The 24,580-nt window shown below is 40.7% G+C and overlaps 1 protein-coding gene across 1 annotated transcript in view; it reads right to left on the bottom strand.

The window, feature by feature from the left end:
• Positions 1–24,580, bottom strand: part of Trim2 (tripartite motif containing 2) — a 107,728-nt gene that overhangs the window by 17,288 nt on the left and 65,860 nt on the right. The window contains exons 4-8 of the mRNA XM_077803257.1: positions 19,099–19,250; positions 17,773–17,953; positions 16,201–16,924; positions 1,583–1,686; positions 203–370 (exon numbers count right to left, since the gene is read on the bottom strand). Coding sequence (XP_077659383.1) covers positions 203–370; positions 1,583–1,686; positions 16,201–16,924; positions 17,773–17,953; positions 19,099–19,250 — 1,329 coding nt within the window. The remainder of the gene's footprint in view (positions 1–202; positions 371–1,582; positions 1,687–16,200; positions 16,925–17,772; positions 17,954–19,098; positions 19,251–24,580) is intronic.

Genomic DNA, 24,580 nt, shown 5'->3' with positions numbered 1-24,580 from the left:
TATGAGCATCTATATGAGCAGGTTTATAAAAACAATCATTGTTATTCTCATTTTACAAAATTTAGATGTCAGAATGTCTTTGTGTAAGAAGAATTGTTGAACATTGGATTGGATTTAAAAAAGAAAAAAAAAGACCATTTCAACTTTTATTTTCTATTTCTTCTTCTCTATGGTTTAGTGGTCTATTGATACTTGAGCTTACCTTAAACTTTCCATCGGATGAGAAGATGCTAACCCACTTATTATCATAATCTGCAATGATTATGTCCCCACTGGGGTGCACGGCTACTCCTGTGGGCCTCTGCAGCTGCCCGGGAGAGCGTCCTCGTATGCCAAAACGACTCTTGAACTGGCCATCGTTGGAAAATATCTGTAAAACAATTTATGTTGATTAGAATGTTCACAGAAACCACTCAGGAAAAAACAGGCAAGGAAATCTGTCATAGATACTATAGTTCAGAACATGCCCTCACTGTTTAAGAAAAGCCTATAGACACATTAAAAGGCTCTTGGGGCTGGGATTGTGGCTCAGCGGTAGAGCGTTCACCTAGCACATGAGAGGCCCTGGATTCGATCCTCAGCACCACATAAAAATAAATAAATAAAAAAAAGATACTGTGTCCAGTGACAACCAAAAAATAAATACTAAAAAAAGGCTCCTTCCTTAAGTACATGTCTGTAGACACAAAGGATGTGACTCCACATTGTGTACAACCAGAGATATGAAAAACTGTGTTCTATACGTGTAATATGAATTGAAATGCATTCTGCTGTCACATATAACAAATTAGAATAAATTTTTTAAAAAGAAAACAACCACTAATTTAAAGGCAGCATTAATCCGTATGGTTTAATTAATTTCAGCATAAATTTATTCTGGAATAGTACTGTGAAGATCTGTTCAGACTATTAAAAAGATAAATGTGAAATGAACACAAAAAGGTTCTTGTCTTATGGGTACTGAGTGACTGAAATGAATTGCGATAGCAGTCGCTTGGGTTAGAGTGGCCCGTAAGTGGTGTTGTAGAAAGGTCAGTTCAGTTGTCTGCCTGTCAGCAGTGTTATTTGCCAGGTTGTCTAGATCTGGTTTGGGCCTTAGCATACGATGAAGCTCTTTCATTTTCTCTACACACATGCGGCACATGTTGAAAGATAACACATCATATGTTGTCGTCTTATGAACTCCTTATAAAATTCTTTTAGATGTTCTAAAATGTATATTAACATTATGCATGCATTTATATAAGATACCTAAAAAAAAATGCTCTGCTAAATGGTTAAAGTACATAACAGATTTGTTGATAATTTATGCAATGAATTAATATTCTAGATTATTTTAAAGATATAATTACTTATTTCCAGATTCTATAATCTGATTATAACCAATATAAAAATTTATATTGTTTATTTTGATTTTGTTCTACATTTACACATCAAATTAAAGGATAGAATATGTGTGAATGAACATGAAAAAAAAAGGCTCTTTGCTTGTACTATGAATCTTAAGTCTAAAGTAGGAAAATATGTAACTCTAATGGTTTTATTAATATAAGTAGTTAAAGGTACACAGTAGGGACTCTACCTGGACACATTGGTTGTTACTGTCTGCAATTAATATCTTTCCAGTTGTAGATGCAGCTACCCCCTGAAGATTTGTAAACTCTCCTTTATTTCTTCCTTTGGTACCTAAAAATAAATGATAAAAGCACAAAAATTAACCACAAGAGAATTTGATTTCTCAGTTTCAGAAAGGAATAACTCAAGCTTCCATTGATAATCTGAGAATTCATTGTTTTTATTTAATATTTCCTTTTCTTGTAGGGCTAGGGATTGAATCTGGGGCCTTATGTGTGTTAGAATGAGCTATACAATCCCCAGCCCCTACACTGTGTTTAAATAATACTTTTTTAAAAAATGAGAACCCTTCCACCTTGACTTAACCCATATGCTACTGAACTTCTCTTCCAGACCAATAAAGTTTTTGCAAGATCACTATTTTAGGGCTGGGGTTGTGGCTGAGTGGTAGAGTGCTTGCCTAGCATGTGTGCGGCACTGAGTTTGATTCTCAGCACCACATAAAAATAAATAAATTAAATAAAGGTCTACCAACAACTAAAAAAACAAAAATTTTAAAAAATCATTTTTTAGGCAAATGCAACCTTCTCATATTAATCTATACGTGCATATTTACTTGATTAAAACATACCAAATTCCATAAAGACATAATAATAATAATGAATATTCCAATCAATGAGAAACAACAAGAGAGGAGCTTTACTTTAGGAATTTTGTCAAAACTCTACCTTCTTACTCAGTAGCTCTTAGAAGAAAACTAGACCCTTGATTTTCAGAGCATTTAACAAACCATAAGACCACAGATAGTATGAAAGGGCAGCTGATTTTCATATACTGGATCCATTTATGCATTATTTTCTAAGATTCAAGATCTCAATAACTGTGTATTCTTCCTAAAATTACAAAAGGTATTCCAACAGGGTACTTTCCAGATTAAGTAAATTAGAAAGACAAAGGGAAATTAATACAAGGAAATATTCTCACCTTTTTTTTTTTTTTATTGGTACTGGGGATTGAACCCTGGGGCACTTTACCATTGAGCTACCTCCCAAGTATTTTTATTTATTTATTTATTTTCAATTTTTTAATGGTACTGAGGATTTAATGCAGAGGCATTTCATCATTGAGCTACAATCCTAGCCGTTTTATTTTTTTATTTTAAGACAGGGTCTCATTAAGTTGCTTAGGTCCTTGATAAATTGCTGAGGCTGGCCTTGAACTTGTGATCCTCCTGCCTCAACCCTTTGAGTGGCTAGATTTAAGGGAATGGACCACTGCCCCCAGCTAGACTCTTTTTTTAAAGGAACAGATAAGGCAGAGGGAAGAAAAGCAATAGCATCTATAGGTTAACAGTTATCTGTTTTTGTTTCAAAAGATGTTTTTATAATTTACTTCAATAGAACTATATAAGTATCAATGGATGGAAATAGAGTAAGCTTTGTTCCAGAACAAATGATCCAGAAGGAGGTGTAAATTTTAATTGCTTGAGAAAGAAAACTATGTCTTGGGTTTTATAACTGAGTTTTATACTCAAAAGAGCCATTTGATGATTTTGTTTTTAGACATCAACACAGTGCCTTAGGAAGGAGGACAAGAGGACCCGTACACAAGGACCCACCGAGGCTGGCTGACGTCTAACACCTGCAGAAGTGCCACCTGGGAATCCTGAGCATCAGCTCTCCTGAAACAGATTTTTGGGTTTAAGAAATGAATCTGGTGATGGATTACAGCAGAGCTGCTTGGATCTCAAATGGGCTGGTTCTTACCAGACCCACATGGCCGTCACCTGATTGAAGTCACATCAGGTCTGTTCACTACTTCTGCATCTCGTCTACTCTCACTAGGATGAAAGGAAACTTGTGAGGTCCAGCTCCTCCAAAGAGCTTTTCCTACATTGTGAAGGAAACCAGGTACATTTTATTTCAAATGTACCTGAAGAGAGGATTTTTTATACTTGATCCACACAGAATACCCTGGATACACAGGAATATGGCATCAGGGAACATGCTTTAAAAATGATATGCTGGAGCCGGACATGGTGGTGCACACCTGTGTTCCCAGGTACTTAGGAGACTGAGGCAGAAGCATCACTTGAGCCCAGGAGTTCAAGGCCAGCCTGGGCAACACTGCAAGACCCCCATCTTTAAATAAATAAATAACGTGTGGAGGCATCTGGTGGTAGAAGGCAGAGGAAGGGGTGGTTAGCCCTTTAAGGGGATGTGTCCTAACGTGTTATTCATTTTTGGTCATTTCTACTGATTTCTATATAACTGAGCAACAGATACAGCACAACTGAAGGACCACAAAAAGGAAGAGTTCTACAACATTCAGCCTAGAAATACTGTTAAAAGATAGTAGAGGAAAGGTCAGGACTTCCAAAGAATAAAAATAAAAAAATTTCAAAAATATTTAATAAGCAAAAGCAGTGAATTTTGCAAAACAAGGAATGCACAGCCAGTTAAAGAAACATAGTTGAAAGAAGAGTCTTAGAACTCCCATTGGAACATGAACAAAAGAAGAAGTAACTCTGTAAAGAAAACCCAGGCTGCTGTAGATCGTTGCTTACATAGAATTGGAGGTGCATCTGGGGCTTGGAGGGCGCAGAGGTACAGGTAAGAAATACTGAATGTTGGGACCAATGTGATTCTGCAACCTGTACACTCAGAAAAATGAAAAATTATACCCCATCTGATTCAAATGTATGATATGTCAAGATCATTGTACTGTCAAGAGTAACTAATTAAAACAAATTTAAAAAAAGAAAAAAAAAGAAATACTGAATGTTGGGGCTGGGGCTCAGTGGTAGAGCGCTTGCTCATCACCAAGTAAAAATAAAAAAATAAATAAAATACAGATATTATTTACAAGTAAAAAATATTAAAAAGAAAGAAAGAATGAAATGTAATGGGAGGGGGCACAGGAAGACCCTGGGTGGAGTAGAGAAACACTGACTTGCTGTGCTTTTGGTCCAGGTAGCAACAAAATGCCTGCAACCCTCCCTCATTTGATCTTCTGTCTGTTACTAAAGACAAAGCTCTATCACTCAGAAAGACTCTGCAGGCAGCAGCAGTAGATAAAAGAAAAGGGGGAAATGGAGAAAATAGTTAAGTAGAAGTCAGAAAGATCCTGCTTGCCTTCTGGAATCATGGAAGTGATGCTGCAAGACAGAGGAAATAGAGAAATAAAAATGCACTTTTGTGCGTGTGATGTGGAGACATAAACATTCTTTTTGAGCCTTAGTAGAATTGGAAATATTTGCATTTGGAAGACAATTAGACTCCCTACTAATACTGTTGAGACTCAGGGGAAGGAAAGCCTATGTCCACCTGATGTGAGGGGCTCGGTAGCTGCCAGTACTAGGTCACCAGAGCAATGGAACTAGGTCGCAAGTGAACACGCTGCTGCAAGAGTGTGTACTTACAAGTTTTTTTTCTGTCTACTTTGATGTCAAAGATTTCATTTGATGGTTATCCAGCGGCTGGAAAAATGAATAATGTGAATTTTGAAAGGATCTATGAACATTTAGCAATAATCCCATAAGGTCATTAAAGGAGTTTTTCCAGATGCTAAACTAATCTATGAAGCATAAAGTGAAGTTTTAAGTCCAAAGCTTGTCACCCATGTTCTTCCGGGTCACTTCTACCTGCCCTTCCAGGAGGATGACAGAAGGAAGGTGAGCCCGTGCATTGAAATAGGGATCAACAGATGCAGTTTTCCTCTCACTACCCACTCCAACGTAGTGTGAAAATTCATGCTCAATAAAGCAAAAATACTCTGAATGGAATAGTGCAACAAAATCTAACTGAGCCACATGTCGACTCTAACAGTTTGGTCAGCCATGCAGGTGGGTCACAAATGCTTGCTGAATGAACGAGTGCGGAAAAAGACAGGCCACGTTACAGCATGGGAAAATGAAATATTTGAATGTGTTCATAGCACTTCATGTACATTATCTCATGAACTCTTTATAATAATCCCATGAGTAAGTAGAACAAATACTATCATTTCCACTTTATAGATGAGCAAGTTAAAGCTAGCCACATCACACATGTAGTGAGTGACAGTGGGAAGAATAAAACCGGGTTCTCCTGACCCTTTATGTAACAAATTTTCCAACATATACATTGCTTCTTTCTAATTAGACTTTAAAATACCAGGTTTCAAAGGTAAAGGTAATTATGCTCTGGGCTCATGCTGGTCATATTTTTCTATTAATATCCTTTAGAAAACTCCATCCCTATCACACAGCATTTTAACTGCCTTTCTGTACTCCTGGCTAGACTGTAAGCTCCCTGAGGCCAGGAGCAGCATCTGCCCTATTCACTGCAGCACTCTATACTGCGGTGCTAAGGTGAGGATCTTGAATGTCTGGGCCCCCAGCCTGTGGTGCTATTAGGAGGTGGTGGAACCCTCAGGAGGTAGAACCTCATGGCAGGAAGTCAGGTCATCGAGGACATGCCTTGGGCCGGGGTGATACTGGAACCCCAGGGGTACTGCTTCCTCACCGCCATGAGGTAAGCAGCTTCCTTCACAGCTGCTTCCTGGCCACAGGCCCAAAAGCAAAGAAGCCAGATGACCATGGACTGGAATCTCCAAAATGAAGAGCCAAAATAAATCTTTCCTCTTTTTTAGTTGATTATAATCATGGAGTTTGTTATAACCATGGAAAGCTGACTAACAAGGATGAGATTCTTGAGGGGTGGGGCAGGGTTCCTATAATGACCTTAGATGTCAAATCAGCATGACCTTCCTCCTCACATATTTTAGGGAGAGGGTGGTGGCTTGCTGAGGTAAGGCAGGGGTAAATGCATCTTCCTCTGAATGCATGCTAAGTGGCTTTACACACCCATTTTAAATTACACCGTTGCAGAGTACAAATGAGTGTTCCATTCAACTCTCTATCAACATATAAAGGTATGGCGTATGAATCACACAATTTCAAACAATTCAGTTGTAATTCTTCTCCTCCCCCCCACATCTTCCAGTTCCCCTGTTGCTCAATGACTTTCTTTTTTTTTTAAATATTATTTTACACTTGATTTATTACTTTTTTATTTTTTTTTTAAAGAGAGAGACAGAGATAATTTTTTTTAATATCTATTTTTTTTTTTAGTTCTCGGCGGACACAACATCTTTGTTTGTATGTGGTGCTGAGGTTCGAACCCGGGTCGCAAGCATGCCAGGCGAGCGCACTACCGCTTGAGCCAAATCCCCAGCCCCAATGACTTTCTTTAGTAGCTAACAACACCAGCTCAGGCTTCTAATCCAGCAAACTCTAATAGTCTGGGGGAAAGAATCCCTGGGTTCAAGGAATCATCATCAAGAGATGCTCTAGGCTACTTCTCTAAACTCATTCAGATTGTTTCCCAATACAGTATGAGAGTCCCACAGTAACTCACTCCACGGACAAACAAGTTTTGAGGCATGGGAGGTGCCCAATAGCTCAACTTTGGAAAACCACAGTAGTTAAAGGGCATTCAAAGGGCATAAGTTTCACTTCTCTAAGCCTCTAATTCTTCAGTGGTAAGGATAATTATATGATGTCATGGTAATTTGGCTCCCCAGGGTAGCAGCTGGGAGGGTGGAGGAGGGCTCTGATTGGAGCATTTGCCTATTTCCATATCCTTAATGCTCCTATTGTGGCACATTTCAAACCACCAACATGAAACCATGGCAAGGCCAGTATGAACTGGCCCCAGTTCTACACCCCCAGGGGTGCTTTACCACTGAGCTACATCCCCAGTCCTTCTTCTTGTTTTTCATTTTGAGACTCACAGTCTCACAGTAGGTGTATTATATTGCATTAGGACCTGCAAGAATATTATGTCTACTAAGAATTTTAAGTGAAATGACATATAGAAATCCTACGTACTAAGGATTTTAAGTGAGATGACATACAGCATATTCCTGGTTCAGAGAATATCTGTTCTCTCTCCTGCTTCCATTCCCCATCTTTTCTTCCTTGAGCCACGACTCCTGTCTTTGATATTTCATTAAAGCTCATGGTTTAAAGGAACGTCTACTTTTCATTTCCAAATGGATCTCTCTAGCCTTGACTTCTTTGTTGAGCTCCAAATCCACACTCCAAACTGCCTACCTGGACGATCAGAACTGAAACACTCTTGCTCGCCTTCTTTCTTGTCTTAGCTTGGTGGATGTCACACCAACTATGATAATCGACATTTATCAAGTCCCTGCTTTGCGCCTGTATTTTCCTAAGCCTTTACATGCATTCTTTTAATCTTTCCCACAGGAGGAAATGCATTAATGTCGTCCCCATTTTATAGATGAAGAAACTGAGGCATGGAGAGGTCAATTTTTCCCAAGTCATATGGCTAACGAGTAGCAGCTTGGAATTCACACTGAGACGGTCAGGTTTTCAGCTCTTCCTGTCTTGTTAACTACTTATCTTAGTTATTATTTCTATACTAGAACTATGAATAATTTATTAATTAGTCCCATTTACTTTGCCTCCCTAAAACTATTGAGGTTTTATTCAGTACCAAGCCTTGTTCTAAGCTTTGCTGTGTATTAAATTCATTTAATCTTCACAAAACCTCCTTATGAAGAAAATTCTTTCTTTCTTTCTTTTTTTCTCCCATAGGGGATTTAACCCAGGGGTGCTTTACCACTGAGCTACATCCCCATACTTTCTTGTTTTTCATTTTGAGACACAGTCTCCCATCTGTTGATGATGATTCTTTTCCCCAGACTATTAGAGTTTGCTGATTAGAAGCCATGAGCTGGTTTTGTTTACTACTAAATTGTTAGGGTCTCGCTGAATTGCTAAGGTTGGCCTTGAACTTGTGATCCTCCTTTTTCAGCCACCTGAGTTGAAGGTGTGTACCACCATGCCCGGCTTTTTTCTCTCTTTTATAGAGGAAATGAAGGCACTGAGAGTTAAGTAACTTTGGGGACTGGGACTCAGGACAGCCTAGCTCAGAGCCTGCAGTGTTAACTACCCACACTATTGTCTCCCATCCCTATAACACCCAAGTCCCATAGCTGGGAGTTCAAACTCATCACCAATTTCTGCTCTCTCTCTCCTAGGCATTTTACAAATCTGCTGTTTCCTGTCTATTCCATTATGTCACTCTTAATTCTGGTGCTCATAAGAACTGGTATGGACCACTGTAAGTAGCCTCTTAATAGTCTCTCTGCTTCCAGGTCAACATTCTCAATAGATCTCCTACTGTCCTCAGGTACTCTAGACAGTCAAAATCTCAGTAAGTCACGACACGACACTACGTCATTCAGTGCCTCCTCCCCACAACCTACAGAGCTGTGTTTTTCCCACTTCATTGTGTGTAAGTATCAATGAAGCCTGCAGAATGCAGACTCCTGTCCCTCTGCAGAGATTCAAATTCTGGACGTGCGGTTCAGAATTCAAGAATTTCCATTTTTGCCAGGCACCCTGGGACATTCAGATGTGCATGGCTTGTGGACTACACTCCAAGGAAAACAGGCTTACAGAACAAGTCCCAACTGCTGACCAGGGAAACATAAGCTGGTCTCTGCTTGCATCTCACCTCATCTGATGCTTCAGGATGATAGAATCAATTAAAGTTCCTCCAACTACCCAGTTTTTCACGTTGGTGCCTTTGTACCTGCTCTCCATTATCTGAAAGACTCTTTTCCTCCTTCCACTTGAAAGGTTCCTCCTCAAAGCCAGTTGATGTTTAGATGTCATCTGTAGGAATGTTTCCTTAACTGGCCCGCCCTGACTTTCATGCCTTGATTCATACTTAAGGGTTAGGGTGAGGGTTAGCAGCTCTACACAACCCCAGCCCCGGTACTAAGTTTTTAACACTCTATCTTCTAAACTGGGGCCTCCTCCAGGATTGCATCCTTCTTTTTCTACCTCAGCTTAGCATAGAAAGTGCTCACAAAGCAGAGCCACATCTAAGTAGGGGGCTGGGGGAGGAATGAAGATGGTGAGAATGCGAATTGCAATTACTCCTGAAAATCCTTCACCTCATCCACAAAGGGATGATTCACTTTCATGAATACACAAAATTGACACATGTATTTACGGTGGTGATGGAAACCCTAATATAGATTTTTATAAAACTATGTACCCTTATGCACAAAATCAGTGCCACAAGAAGCTTAGTAAACTTGAGATAAGCTGGGGGGACAGCAGACTCATGGTTGCCACCTCACATGTGCAGTTGAGTTTGGCTGATTTCAGGAATACATGCAGCTGTCTCCAGCACATGCACCGAGAGACTGTCCAAACCATAAATGCTCTATTATGCACTAAGAACCTGAAGTTCTAACATGAAAGTATTACTGAAAAAGAAAGTTGAACTCTTGTCATTATTAATATAAAACCTACCCATGTGTAGCCAAAAGTACAAATCATTGAAAAAGTAAGTTCCTGGGCCGTCCCTGTTTGACATTGTCTAATGTTGTCCCATGCATGTGAATACATGTGAATTTAAGCACTGAAGTCTGATCTGCTTCCCCCTGGGCCTCAGAACTGGGCCCTGATAGTGAGAGAGAAATTAAGGAGGAAAGTGAAATCATGCAGTCCAAGGTGACTTGATCCTTCTCAAAGAGACACAGTTCTTATGCAACACTACTACTGTCTTCTGAGTATGTGGGGGCAGGGGGATGATAATGACATTATCTTTGACCTCAAGGAATCTACAGTCTTGTTAGGTCATAAGACCCAGGCATAAATAATATCACTGTGGATTCTAAAATAGAAGGTAGTTGTTGGGAGAAGGATAACATGGTGAAAACATTCCAAAGACAAAGATACCCAGGAAGGAGAACACTGATGTCATTCGGGAAGCAGTGGAAAGCTGTGCATGGTGGTGCACGCCTATAACCCCAGTGACTCATGAGGCCGAGGTTGGAGGATCACAAGTTTGAGGTCAACCTGCACAAATTAGTAAGACGCTGTCTCAAAATTTAAAAGGTTGGGTATATAGTTTAGAGGTACAACACTCCTGGCTTCAATGTCCAGGAATGAAGAAGAAGAAAAAAACAAAACTGTCCAACTACAACAAAAAATAAATAAATAAATATTACAAAAAAATAAAAATAAAAAAGAAAGAAAGAAAGAAAGAAAAAAAAAAACCAAACAAACACTGGGCTCCAGCATGGATTTGTCCAATGGCATCCTTTTGCCTTCCTGCTCACTCTACATGAGATGTGCATGATCTGAAACCATCAATCATGTTTTCTCTTTACCTCCTTATTCTCTTCACACTGCTCCCTCTGCTTGAGATGCCATTTTCACCCATCAATTTGGCTACTTCCTACTCAATCATTCCACTCCTGCTTTAAATTCCTTCTTATTTCTGTGGCCATAATATAGCCCATCATAAAAGAGTGAGTTAGTCATACAAACTGTAAGCTCTTTGAGGGAAGAATTCTCATATACTTTCATCAATAGCCTAGTGCCTATTAGGAACCAGGTGTCCTAGAATTTTTTTTTTTTTTTTTGGTACCAGGGATTGAACTCAGGGTCAACCACTGAGCCGCATCCCTAGCCCCATTTTGTATTTTATTTAGAGACACGTTCTCACTGAGTTGCTTAGAGCCTTGCTTCTGCTGAGGCTGGCTTTGAACTTGCCATCTTTCTGACTCAGCCTCCAGAGCTGCTGGGATTACAGGCGTGGGCCACGGTGCCCAGCTAGAAATGTTTTTTGAGCTACATTATTACACACTGAGTGCTGTCTTTTGACTAGACTCTGGGTTAGAATATAAAGCTAGAGAAAAATTAAACAACAACTTAAGAATAGATTTAACTCAGAAGGTGAGATCTGTACACTGAAAATGGTAAGACAGTGATGAAAGAAATTTAAGGTGACACAAGTAAGTGAAAAGATATCCCATGTTCATGGATTGGAAGAATATTGTTAAAATGTCCATCTAAAAATTCACTGCAATACTATCAACATTACAATGACATCTTCCACAGAAATAGAAAAGTAATCCTAAAATTTGGAACCCCAAATTCCCCCCAAATAGCCAAAGCAATCTGTGCAAAAAGAACAAACCTAGAGGCATCACATTACCTGATGTAAAATCTACTTCAAATCTATTATTAAAAAAACAGCATGGTACTGACATAAAACAGATACATAGATAATGGAACAGAATAGAAGATCCAGAAATAAGTCCACACATTTATAGCTTACTGATTTTCAACAAAGATGCCTAGAACACAGAATCTCAGTCACACAAGAAGAGTCTCTTCAATAAATGGTGTTGGAAAAACTGTATATATATATTTTAATAGCTTTATTTTATTTATTTATTTTTATGTGGTGCTGAGGATTGAACCCAGGGCCTCGCATGTGCGAGGCGAGTGCTCTACCACTGCGTCACAACACAGCTCCCAGAAAACCTGTATATTGATATACAGAAGAATAAAATTAGATCCTGGTCTCATATTACATATAAAAATCAACTCAAATGGTTTAAAGACTTATACTTAAGACCTGAAACTATAAAACCACTAAGTGAAAACACAGAAGAGGGGCTGGGGTTGTGGTTCCATGGCAGAGCCCTGGCCTTGCACATGTGAGGCACCGGGTTCAATTCTCAACACCACATGAAAATAAAATAAACAAAATAAAGATATTGTGTCCATGTATAACTAAAAAAAAAAAAAAATTTAAAAAGAAAAAGAAAATTTAGGGGAAAAAAATCTCCATGACTTGGTCTGGGCAATAATGATTTTGAATAGGAACTTAAAAGTATAGGTAACTAAAGCAAAAATAGACAACAGGATCTTCCAAACCTAAAAGGTCTGCACAGTAAAAGAAACAATTACCAAAGTGAAGAGACAATCTACAGATTGAGAAAATATTTGCAAACCACACATCTGATATGGGGCTAATATTACATAAGGAACAATTCATTGGTAAGAAGACAACCTCATTATAAAATAGGTAAAGGATCTGAATTAGACACTTTTCAAAAGAAGATATGCAAATGACCAACAGGTACATAAAAAATGCTCAACATCATTAGTCATCAGGGAAATGAAAATCAAAACCACAATGAGATCTCACCTCAGATCTGTCAGGCTGCCTATCATCAAAAAGACAAACTGTAAGTGCTGGAAAGGATGTGGAGAAAAGGAAACCCTTGTGCACTGCTGGTGGGAAAGTAAATGACCAGAGCCATTATGGAAAACAGTGTGGAGGTTCCTCCCAAATTAAAAACAGAGGTACCATGTGATGTGGCAAACCCACTACCCAATATATATCCAAAGGAGACTAAACTGATATGTCAAAGAGACATCTTCAGTCTCGTGTTCATTGCAACATTATTCATGACAGCCATGTTATGAACTCAACCTAAGTTTTCATTAAAGGATGAGAAGATACAGAAAATGTGAAATGAAATACCACTTAACCTTTAAATAGAAGGAGCCCTTATAATTTGTGACAACATGGATAAACCAAGGGGACATTATGTGTTAAGTGAAATAAACCAGACACAGAAAGACAATTATTGCATGATTTCACTTATACATGGAATCTAAAACAATAAAAACTCAAAACAGTAGGATGGGGCTATGTCTGTAGCTCAGTGGTAACATGCTTGCCTAGCACATGTGAGGCACTGGGTTGGATTCTCAGAACCATATAAAAATAAATAAATAAAATAAGGGTATTGTGTCCATCTACAACTAAAAAAAAAAAAAAAAAAAAAAAGAGTAGAATAGTGGTTGCCAGAGCCTGGGAGTGGGAAGATTAGGGAAATGTTGATTAAAGGTCACAAAATTTCAATTTGACAGTAGGGATAGGCTAATGAGAGCTATTGTACATTGTGGTGATTATAGTTATTAACAATATGTTGTATATTTAAAAATTGTCAAGAGTAGATTTCCAGTATTCTTACTACAAAACTTCATAAGAGTGTGAGGCGATGCATATATTAGCTTGATTTAGCCATTCCACGATATATATATATATATAGATATAGATATAGATATGCACATATACATATATATATATACACATACACATCATCTTATATACCATAAATATAAGCAAATTTTACTGGTCAATAATAATAATAATAATAATAATAGACCAGTAAGACTTGCTTTTCTGTTCCTACATACCTGAGATGCATTGCATTTGTTACAGACTAAAATCCATATGGTGAAATTCCAACTTCCAGCACATCTGAATGAAACCATGTCTGAGAATAAGATCTTTAAAGAGATGATTAAGTTAAAATGAAACCATTAAGGTGGGGTCCTAATCCAATATGATTAGCGTCCTTTTAAGAGAGGAAGAGACACCAAGGGTGTGTGTAAACAGAGGGACAACATAAAGACAAAGCCCAAGAGGATGACCCTGAATAGATGCCTCAGAGAAACCAACTCTTCCACACCTTGGACCTAGACTCCACCTTGATTTTGGATTTCCAGCACTTGATCTTGAATTTGTAACTCAAAAGTTCTAGTTTTAGAACTGTGAGAAGATAAATTTCTGTTAAGTCCCTCAGACTATGCCTTTTTGTTATAGAAGCCCTTGCAAACCCCTTCATTAATAAACTCAATCATCATGCTGTACGCCAGGCACTAAGTTCTTTATAAACATTTAAACATTCAAACACCTTTCTACCAGTGTCAGTGAACTATGATGGCTCCATTTCTGAAGAGCGAGGAAGGAAGAAGAGTATCTCCTCCTCAAAGAACAACTCACAACTGTAGAGTTGGGGAAAGTATCCTTCTTAAGAGACAGGTATCAAGACGTGAAGATGGTGTTTAATAACAATAGTAAAATCTTAGCCAGCATTAACTGAACACTTATTGTACATAGTGAGTGTCAGGCATATTATAAGAATTCTTTCTCATTTTCCCCCACAGCAACCTTAAAAGGTAGGAATAGTTCATTCCCTTTATTTACAGAGTTTGGGAAGGGCAAGCTTCAGTCAGTACAGAGAATCAGGATTAAGACCCAGATGGGTCTGATTTCAGTATCCTGCACATTGCCTAAGGAAGTGGCTGGGGACAGGTGGTGGGTTTTGAATGGGAGCATGAATTTGTCCTTGATGGAGGAGGTCATTGGAAGCAGCAATCTTTGAAAAGAAAAGGGAGTAGGGAGAATTTAAGAGTCTTAATTTAGCTTCTCTTATAGGCCAGGCATTAAGCTTTGAACTTAGAACAAACAGTTCTGAGAAACAAAAATTCTTGTATTTTTTTGTTATGGACATCAAAACTGAACTTCAGGGAAGCTAAAAGATCTGACCAAGGCTTAAGGAAGTGGTGGAACTGGAGTGACTGACATGGGAGGCTCCTAATCCTGCATCTGCCCAACTCCTCTGCACCCGCATTTCTGACTGCCAAAGAATGCATGAAGGCCTCCAAGCTCTGAACGGGCAAGTTATATGTCACACCAGTCTTTACCAAGATGCAGCCTCAAACATGACCAGAGCAACCCTGCCCAAGAATGTTTCAAGGGGCCTCAGTTTTCTATGATGTTCCACGGAAAAAGTCTGATGGTCAATAAAGTTTGCAAGTGCTGCCCATTATCCTTGTCTTGCCTCAGAAATGCAGTGCACAGCAGCAGATTCTAAAGGTGTTGAGAAGTTCTACAGTTAAAAAAAAAAATCTGTTTCCTTCATTTGGCTGAAGATTTCCTCAATTTATTTGGACCACATTGGTCAGTTAATATACTGTGCAGCACCCTTTTAGAGATACTGCAATGCAATGTAGGACTAAACACAGGGGAAAGAAAGGCAGGCTGGGGCTACTTTCTGAAACTAACCAAAATGCAGACTTTTTTTTTTTATAACTTAAGAAGGATCAAACCCTTTGTTGTTTACATTTAGTTTGCTTTCTACTGAGAGAACAGTTGAAAAACAAAACAAAATAAAAAATAAATAAAAATGATAGGCAATAAATCAGAGGAGGGAAGGGCTATTTACATTCCCAAACCTCTTAGCTCATCCTGCACCTTCTATCTTCCAGGCCAACCCCACCCCAACCCCATTCCATTCTCCACCCTCTTGCCCCGGGGCTGTTCTCCAGCTAGACACAAGTAGTGGCCACCACAGCTTGCATGCCTCCTGCCCCTAACCCTTACAGCACAGACATGGTGACAGAGAGGCATCAAAGGTCTACCCAGGGCAACCTCAGCTGACAGATTTCAGGGAAACCCAAGAAGCTGCCCGAGTCAATCAACTCTCTGCCACTCCCATGGGGTGGGGGAGGAAGACTGCCAACATTTCCTTTCAAATTTATGGGTGCCGTGCTTCTTCTATTTCTCTTTCTGCTTGTTTTCTAAAATGAAGATGCAGCACTTGCAAGTTAAAGAACAGAAGGAGAAGGGACAGGAGGAGGAAGAAGAGGGAAAGATGAAGGAAGGGAGAGAACAAAAGGAGGGAAAGGGAGGAGGAGGAAGAGGAGGAGGAGGAGGGAGGAGGGGGGAGGAGGAGGAGGAGGGAGGAGGAGGAGGAGGAGGAGGAGGGCTGCGGCGGACACCTTCAGAGAATGCTCTGCAGGAGCTAGACTAGGAAAACCTACCAGCAGCGCCCCAGCCCGTCTGGTGTAAATTCTGAGCTGCAGGGTCCCCCCCTCCAGCCACCCCTTAACCAAAGCCACCCAGATGCTCGGGCACCAGGCGCCATGCACCCTCTCCTTACCCACTCGAAAGATCAAATCGTCCTCGATGGGGTTCTCTTTTCGCTTCCCGGTGCTGTACATGCTCGCAGGTCTTTTCACAGCTTTCTGCTTCACGTGGCCGCTCCCTGGGGACTTGACGCGCCGCTTCACGCCTTCGGTGGTGGGCGACACGTCGGCGGACCGGATCACCTTCAGCTTAAACGGGCTGCCTCGTATGTGCTGGTCGTAGAGTCTCAGGGACAGGGTGAAGTCTCCTTCCTTCTGGACCGTGTACAAAAATTCGTAGGTGCCGTTCTTGTTGTCCAGGATCTCCCCGTCCGCCACGCTGCCGTCGGGGGTGCTCAGTTCCGCCGTGAGGTAGGCATTGCCGGTTTTGCACAGCTCGCCGTCTTTGTCCTTGGTCGTTATGGTAACGGACATGGGCTGCCCGATGATGGTCTGCCGCAGCCCCTCGCCCGTGGCCACCGTCTCGGAGGCCACCGCGTTGGTGGTCAGAATGGTCCCGAGGTTGTGGATGGACTTCTTGAGCCCCTCGGTTTCCACGATGAAGTCCAGCTGGTCGTTTTCACGCGGGTGCAGGGGGAAATCTTGGTCGGCCAGTTCGTTCAGCTTCTCGCTCATCTGCTTCTTCACCAGCAGCACCTCCGTTTCCGTGCCATGGTTGAGGGCCTGCGCTGTGAAGTTGCTGCAGCTCTTGATGCTCTCCTGCCCCTGGAGCAGAGTATCCAGCTGCGACTGCAGCACCTGCCGGGAAACAGGGCTGGTGAGCTCTGTCTGTGGGACTCCTGCCAGGCACGCTGGGGCACTGCCCTCCTTCTGCAAGAACCTCCTCTACACCTGCCCACACAGAGCGAGCAGCCTTTTAACCCAGTGAACCCAGTTCTAATGCAAAATCCTAAATTGCATTCCCAATACCTTCTGGAGATTTCCCTTTGGCCTCCCCCTGCCTCATCACCCACCTATGTATGGCTCGGATCACGCCTTTAGATAACAGAAACCAAGAGCGTGGCAAACAAATTGCCACATTGGACACCTAAAATATGTATTATTTAGTATCTTTCCTGAATGTTCAAAACTCCCCCATTGCCTTGCAAAGGGACAGAAACCAAACAGATGAAAAGCCTCCACAACTGAACATCAGAAGCGTTTCCTCCCTGCTTTTGTGAACAGACATGCAGAGTTAAACAAAGAATGCAGGCAGGGTTCACTTTGAAGTTGACTAACAGGTTGGTGTGGATGAGACGGCAATTAAGGGACGATTCCACATTATAATTAAGGAAGGAAAACAATCCAGTTTAACCCTAAACCCTGAAAGAATTACATGATACTCAACCTCTCCTTCTGTCAAATTATAAATTGCTACTTAAGGTCACAGAATTAAACAGTTCTGTTGCAAACAGGAAAGGAAAAAACAAAAAAAGAAAGAAAGAAAAGCTAGATATTCTGTTGAATGAAAATTTAGTTACTATACAGTGGGGGACATTGATGGACCCATTTGGGTCCCCTTTGTTGCTGTCAGTGACACAGCCAGTGCTGTGAAGTGTCCAATACCACGTCTCTTTCAGAATATCTATGAGAACATGGAGTCTTACTTTGTGTTTGAGGCCATAGTTGACCTCCAGTTCCATCAGCAGCACGCTCTTTCGCACATTTAATGTCTTCTGGAGCTCATCGAAGGTGGAATGGATGTCATCCACGATGCTGGCCTTTTGGTTGGTTAACTGATGAATGATTTCTGAGATGAACTGAAGAGCAGAATCTATTTCTGGGAGCCTGGAGATGGTTGTTAAAGATTATTATTTAACATCACTCTGGAAGTGGTCCAAAGTCTCTCCAAACACTCTGTTCTGTCAAAACAACAAAATATTTTTCTATCCTTTCATCATCTTTAAAAAATAATAATGGAATAATGGAATGAATGAAAGTTTGAGGTTCCACATCTATTTCAATCTGTCTTCTAATTTTAATAATTGATGGTACCGAGACTTGAAGGTCAAAGAAAAAGAAAAAAAGACCTGAAGGCCTTTGAAAAGCAATTATGACCAGATAATTCTTTGTTCAGGGGATTGTTCTGGGCATTGCAGGATGTTTAATAGCATCATCCCAGATGGCAACAGCATCCCTCCACACAGTTGTGATAGCAAAAATGTCTTTATACATTGCCAAATGTACCCTGGGGAAACATAATCACCAGAACAGAGTCACTGTTCTAAATATATAGCTGTACCATTTTCCCCAACCACATGAAAACTTATCTAAATTCAGTTTCCTGGGAAGGTCTCATAAGTTCCCAAGTTCTTGTCATTAGTATAGAATAACTACAGTGTTCTCACTCCAACTATTGACCATTGACTATCAGCAAGAGATCTACTATTTTGACTGCTTTTTAACTGGCTGTTAAAAGTTTCTGGCTCCTGTCTTTCTCACAGCTACTCTACTCCTCACGTCCGTGCCAAAGAAAGAAACGGAAAGCAGGAAAACACAAGGGAAATTGAGCGTTCATTGCTCAGCACCATTTGGTAGGGCTCACACAGAGAGGAGCTAGTGGGCCTAAGTCTGTGTGTCCAGAACAACAGCTCAGGAGCTCCTCAGAGGGCCCAGTCTGAGTCAGGGATTTCAGAGATCTCCTGAGAGCATGTTCCTTGAATGCACTTTCATTCATCTCATCTTCCTAAGAGACTCTGACAAAAAATGCTGCGACTCCTCGTATCAGGCAGTTGGAGGTTTGCCAAGGGGCAGGGAAGCCTTCACCACTCACTGGTTTATGATGAAAGACCCATCATCACAGGAAAATCTAGTTACGACTGAGATCTCGAAGAGTCCCATGAACGCATTATCGCACTGAGACCACAGACCGTGGAGCCAGGCCTTGGGCACAGAACAGGCCCTGGCTGGGAGCCTGTGGAGGGAAGCCGCACCTTTTGTTGACAGCATCCAGCTGGACCTGGAGTGAGGCCTTGTGCTGCTCCACCACGTCCTTGAGGGGGACCGTGGGGTGCTCTGCATGCTCGCCCTCAGTGCACTCCCGACACATGGCGGTCTCACAGGACTGGCAGTAAAATTCCATCACCTGTGGGTTACACGAGAAAAGTTCCAAGTTCATGGCCGCTGGTTGAGTGCTCACTCTGCAGGAATCAGTTCTCTCACTTAATTCTCCCACCCACCCCACACTGTTGGCAGTATTATGTCCAGCTTCATGGCAGAGAAGGAAGAATAAACTTGTTTTTGAGCATTGAGGATTGAACCAAGAACAGTTTAACACTGAGCTATATCCCCAGTTCTTTTTTAAAACTTTGTTTTGAGACAGGGTCTTGTTAAGTTACTTTGGGCCTTGCTAAACTGCTGAGGCTAGCCTCAAACTTGTGATCCTCCTGCCTCAGCCTCCTGAGTCGCTGAGATTACAAGTGTGTGCCACTGTGTCTGGCTGGAAGAATAAACTCTCATGTGACATGTCACAAACAAGGTGGGTCCAACTCCAAAGCTACTGCTGTGGCCATAAAATCAGATTTTTGGTAGCTATTTTCTAAGGCAGAACTGTGTAGGATTATTGTTTTAAAGCCTTTTGGTCTTGGACTTCTTTATGCTCTTTATAAATTATTGAGAACTCCTTAGGAACCTTTGGGTATATGGATTATGTCTACAGATATTTGTGAGGTTAAAAATTAAAACTGAAGCCAGGCATGGTGGCACATGATTATAATCCCAGTGACCCCAGAAAGACTGCAAGATAAAAGCGCAGCCTCAGCAATTTATTGAGACCCCTTAATTGCATGCCTGTAATCCCAGCAGCTTGGGAGGCTGAGGTAGGAGGATTGCAAGTTCAAAGCCAGCCTCAGCAAAATCGAGGCCCAAAGCAACTCAGTGAGACCCTGTCTCTGCATAAAATTTAAAAAAGGGCTGGGGATGTGGCTCAATGGTCAAGTGCCCCTGAGTTCAATTCCTATTTCCAAAAATAAATAAATAAATAAAGCTGAGAAAAATTTTAAAGTATTAATTTATTAGAAGGTCATTTAAACATTGATGTGAATGATATAGTTTGTGAAAAACAACTACATTTGCAAACAAACAAACAAACCCTGAGAATAGCATTGTTGCCCAGTTTTTGAAATCTCTGCAGCACCTGGCTTAACAGAAGACTGTTGGCTTCTCATGATTGCTTTTGCATTCATTTTGTTGGGACAGCACATAGCCTACAGCCTTTCCAAAGTACCACAGTACATTCTTGAGAGAATGAGAGCAAAAAAAGATATCTTCATATTGCTGTATTGTGAATACAGCATTGACCTTGTGGACCTCTGGAAAGGGTCTTGGAACCCACAAAGGTTCCCGAAGCGCACTTTGAAAATTGCTACTGTTTGGGTCAGAGATAAGCTGAACTGAGCGGTCTGCATTTGGCTCTACCATTTACTTTGCTGAATGACCTTAAGCAAAAAATTACTTAACCTGACTGTGTCTCAACTTCTACCTGTGTCAGTGTAGACAATAATAGTAACCTACTTTACTGGGCTGCTATTAGGATTATGTAGGTTAGTTTGCACAAAGAACTCAAGTGATGCCTGGCCCTGGTTCAAAATATGTTCTTAATAAGTAAGAGCAGCTATGATGATGATAATGATGATGTTATCTGGTTCCCTGAAAATAAAACCACTGTATCGTGGCCATCCTGGAAGTTAGTTTCCTTGTGGAGGTAGTCCCTGGGCTCTCAGTGAGAAGTAACGTCCTCTAATTTATTAAGTTTTTTTTTTTTTTTTTTTCCTGTACCAAGGATTGAATCCAGGGGTCCTTAACCACTAAGCCACAACCGCAAGCCATTTTTATGTTTTATTTAGAGACAGTCTTACATAGGGCCTCACTAAATTGCTGCAGCTAACTTTGAATTTGTGATCCTCCCGTCTCAGCCTCCCAAGCTGCTGGGATTATAGGAGTGTGCCATGGTACCCAGCTATTAACTCTTTCTAAGGTTTTAAGTTTCTAAGTACAGAAACTCACCTACCCTGAGCCTAGTTCAAGCCTTGCCTGTAGTAGGAACTCAGTACTGCTCAGTGAGTAAATGAGAGGGTACTCCTAACCACAATTTGGATGGTAGGTATTAGAGCAAACAAAAGACACCCTCTGACTTATTAAGACTCACTATTTTACACAGTACTTTCTGGAGTGGATTCTCCCAGGAATAAAACAGTCTGCTGAAACCCCAAGGAACCAGATTCAGATCAAGGTCCTTCAAACCATCTTCCAGATTTTAGATTTCATGTTTCATCACAGTTTGAAGTGGGCACATAGTAAGTTAGGGGAACACACTTTTGTGTGTGTATTATATATTTTTTGTGGGTATTAATTCCATATACTTTACTCCTTTGCAGACCATTTAGGAATGCACTTGGATTATCAATTGGAAGTTTCCATTCTTGACCCTGCTTCTGCTCAAAAAACATTTCTCTACACATTCCATTGATGAGTATTGGGGAATTCAAATGGAAATCCAAATCTCCTAAAGGAAGATCATGATGCTAGGCACTCAAACCTTATTTTGGAGTAGGTCTGATTCAATCTAGCAGAAGGTCCAGCACTTAGAAATGGTTTAAAATTTATTTGCCAAAGGACTGGATGAGCTAAGGAACCCTCCCAAGGGGTCATTCCTTCTCTGGGGACAGGCCTGCTCTCTGAGGGAAGACGCTTCAGTCACTTTCTGGCATTTTACATTCTATTCTTGGACAGTCCTTCACGTGACCAGTAGATGGAGTGATCTAAAACTATATGAAGTCATATAAACTTCCTATCACAAAGTTTTTAGAAATTATTTTGGGGATACAAACATGGTAAGAATTTATAAACCCTGTATCATATGTATTGTATTCATTATTTGAAAATATTTTTAATCTGAGGGGTTTCTTCCCCCCCCCCCAAAAAAAAGGGCTAGCGGAAGAGAGCATGAAAGAACATTCCTCACTCTATTCTGAGATTTTCCTTGGCATATCATCCTCCTCAGGGATCTGTGAAGTTTACATAGTTCTCCTGAAGGCTGAGGATCCTTGTCACTCCATGGCTTTAGCCGAAGGTGATTCTTACATCGGAACCTATTCTTTCTAGACTATTAACTGGATTCCTGTTTACTGATATTTCACCTTCACAGTCAGGGCTCAGGAAACTCTTCTAAAGCAGACCCAGTGCCGGGCATGCGTAGCACAGGAGAGTCCAAGAGTAGAATGTGAAAAGACTTCTTCCCAAGTGAGTCAGGGTGTTGGGGCTAATAAAAGTGTCCAGGGGAACAGGACACATGAACAGGGCTATTCAATCACTGGCACACTTCTCACATCACTCCAGGCTGAGACTGAGAGAAAGGGACATGCCCTCACGTCTGGAATGGGTCTGAGCCAAAGGTGAATTTTATTTGGCAATCAGTGTCCATATTGTGTTGAGAAGTCACAAAGGCATATTAGTGACATTTTCCTGTTGTGAGTTAAGTTCTCCAGCAGTCTGGGAGTGAGATGACAAAGGATACAAATAAAAAGAGAGAGAGAGAGAGAGAGAGAGAGAGAGATACAAAGTAACATAGAGTCACTAAAAATACAAAAAGTCCTCAAGGCAAGAGACCATTATTTACAAGAAAGACTAAGCATCTGTTGCCATCACTAATCCTCTTTCAAATTAATAACTGAAAACAGTTGATGGCCGTGGAGTGACATCACTGAAAACGGCAGAGTAAAGAAATCTGTCGTATCACTAGCTGATTAGACTAAACCAGGGGAACGTGTTAGTGGCCACACATGACAAAAATCAAAGACTTTACAAAATTGATTCTGAAAAGTCGACAAACCAACAAGAAGACAAACAAACAAAACAAAACAAAACAAAACAAAAAAACACAATAAGGAACAACAAAATATCATAGGGAGGAGGGAGAGTCTGCATTCTGGAGTTGAAACATTATAATATTTTAAATGTCCAGTTTCCATTAAAAAATAAAGCTTAAAAAAAGGGAAAACAAACAAACAAAATGAAATGAAAAAAGAGAAAAGGAAAGAAAAGAAAGTATGGTCCACATCAAAATACAAGAAATTAACAGAAACTGTCCCTCAGAGAGTCCAGATTGAATTTCCTAGATTATTTATTTATTTTGGTACCAGGGGTTGAACCCAGGGATGCTCAACCACTAAGCCAAATCTCCAGCCCCTTTTTATTTTTTATTTAGAGAGAGGGTCTTGCTAAGTTGCTGAGGCTGGTTTTGAACTCATGATCCTCCTGCCTCAGCCTCCCAAGCCACTGGGATTACAGGCCTGGGCCATCGTGCCTGGCTGAATTTACTAGATTTTAAATAAACTCCCTTTTATATATCCTCATGGAATTAAAAAAGAAGAAGAAAGAAAAAAAGGAAAGAAAAAGAGAACTAATGGAAACTATGAGACCATGTCTCATCAAATGTAGAATATTAATAAAGGGAGAGAGATTATAAAAAGGAACCAAGTAGAAATATTTTAGAATCAAAAGTAATTATATTAAAATGTGGTGGTGCATGCCTGTAATCCCAGCAGCAGCTTGGGAGGCTGAGGCAGGAGGATTGTGAGTTCAAAACCAGTCTCAGCAATAGCAAGGTGCTAAGCAACTCAGTGAGACCCTGTCTGTAAATAAAATACAAAGAAAAAACAGCTGGGAATGCAGTTTAGTGGTTGAGTGCCCCTGAGTTCAATCTCTAGTACTACCCCCAACAACAACAAAGATTGAAAAAGGGCTGGGAATGTAGCTCAGTGACTAAGTGTCCCTTGGTACAATCCCCAGTATCTGGAAAAAAAAAAAAAAAAAAAGTAAAATTCACTAGAGGAGTTCCACCGCAGTGAGTAAGCAGAAGAAAGAATCGGTGAAGGTGAAGACAGGACCATAGAGATTACACAGAAATAAAAACAAGGAATGAAGAAAAAGTCACAGAACCTGAGAGACCTGTAGGGCACCCTCACACGTATCAACAATGTACCATGAGAGTCCCAGAAGGAGACAGAGAAAGGGGATAAAATAATGGCAGGAAACTTGCCAGATTTTGAAGAAACGTGCAAATCTATAAATCTGCAAAGTGTGATAAACTCCATGTACACCACATAAAGAGATCCAAATCCAGATACCGTTTAGGCAAACTGTTAGGAGACGTGGAGAATCTGAAATCAGCAAGACAGCAGTGACTCATCACACACAAGAGATACTCACCATGAACGGCAGGTTTCCATCAGAAAGCTCAGGAGGTCCAAAGACCCATTGAGAATAGGTTGGAAGGGAAAGGACGGAAGAAGATATTTCCTGCAGACTGTAACCAAACTGGGGCCAGCGCGGCTGGTCTAATGCCAGTCAAAAGAGATGTAAGGCCAGGGTGTTGCAACAAACAGGACAGTTACACTTGACCAAAAGGACATAATG

This window comes from Urocitellus parryii, chromosome 10 (assembly GCF_045843805.1).
Source record: "Urocitellus parryii isolate mUroPar1 chromosome 10, mUroPar1.hap1, whole genome shotgun sequence".
Lineage (NCBI taxonomy): Eukaryota > Metazoa > Chordata > Mammalia > Rodentia > Sciuridae > Urocitellus > Urocitellus parryii.
This window is presented reverse-complemented; position numbering and strand designations above follow the sequence as displayed.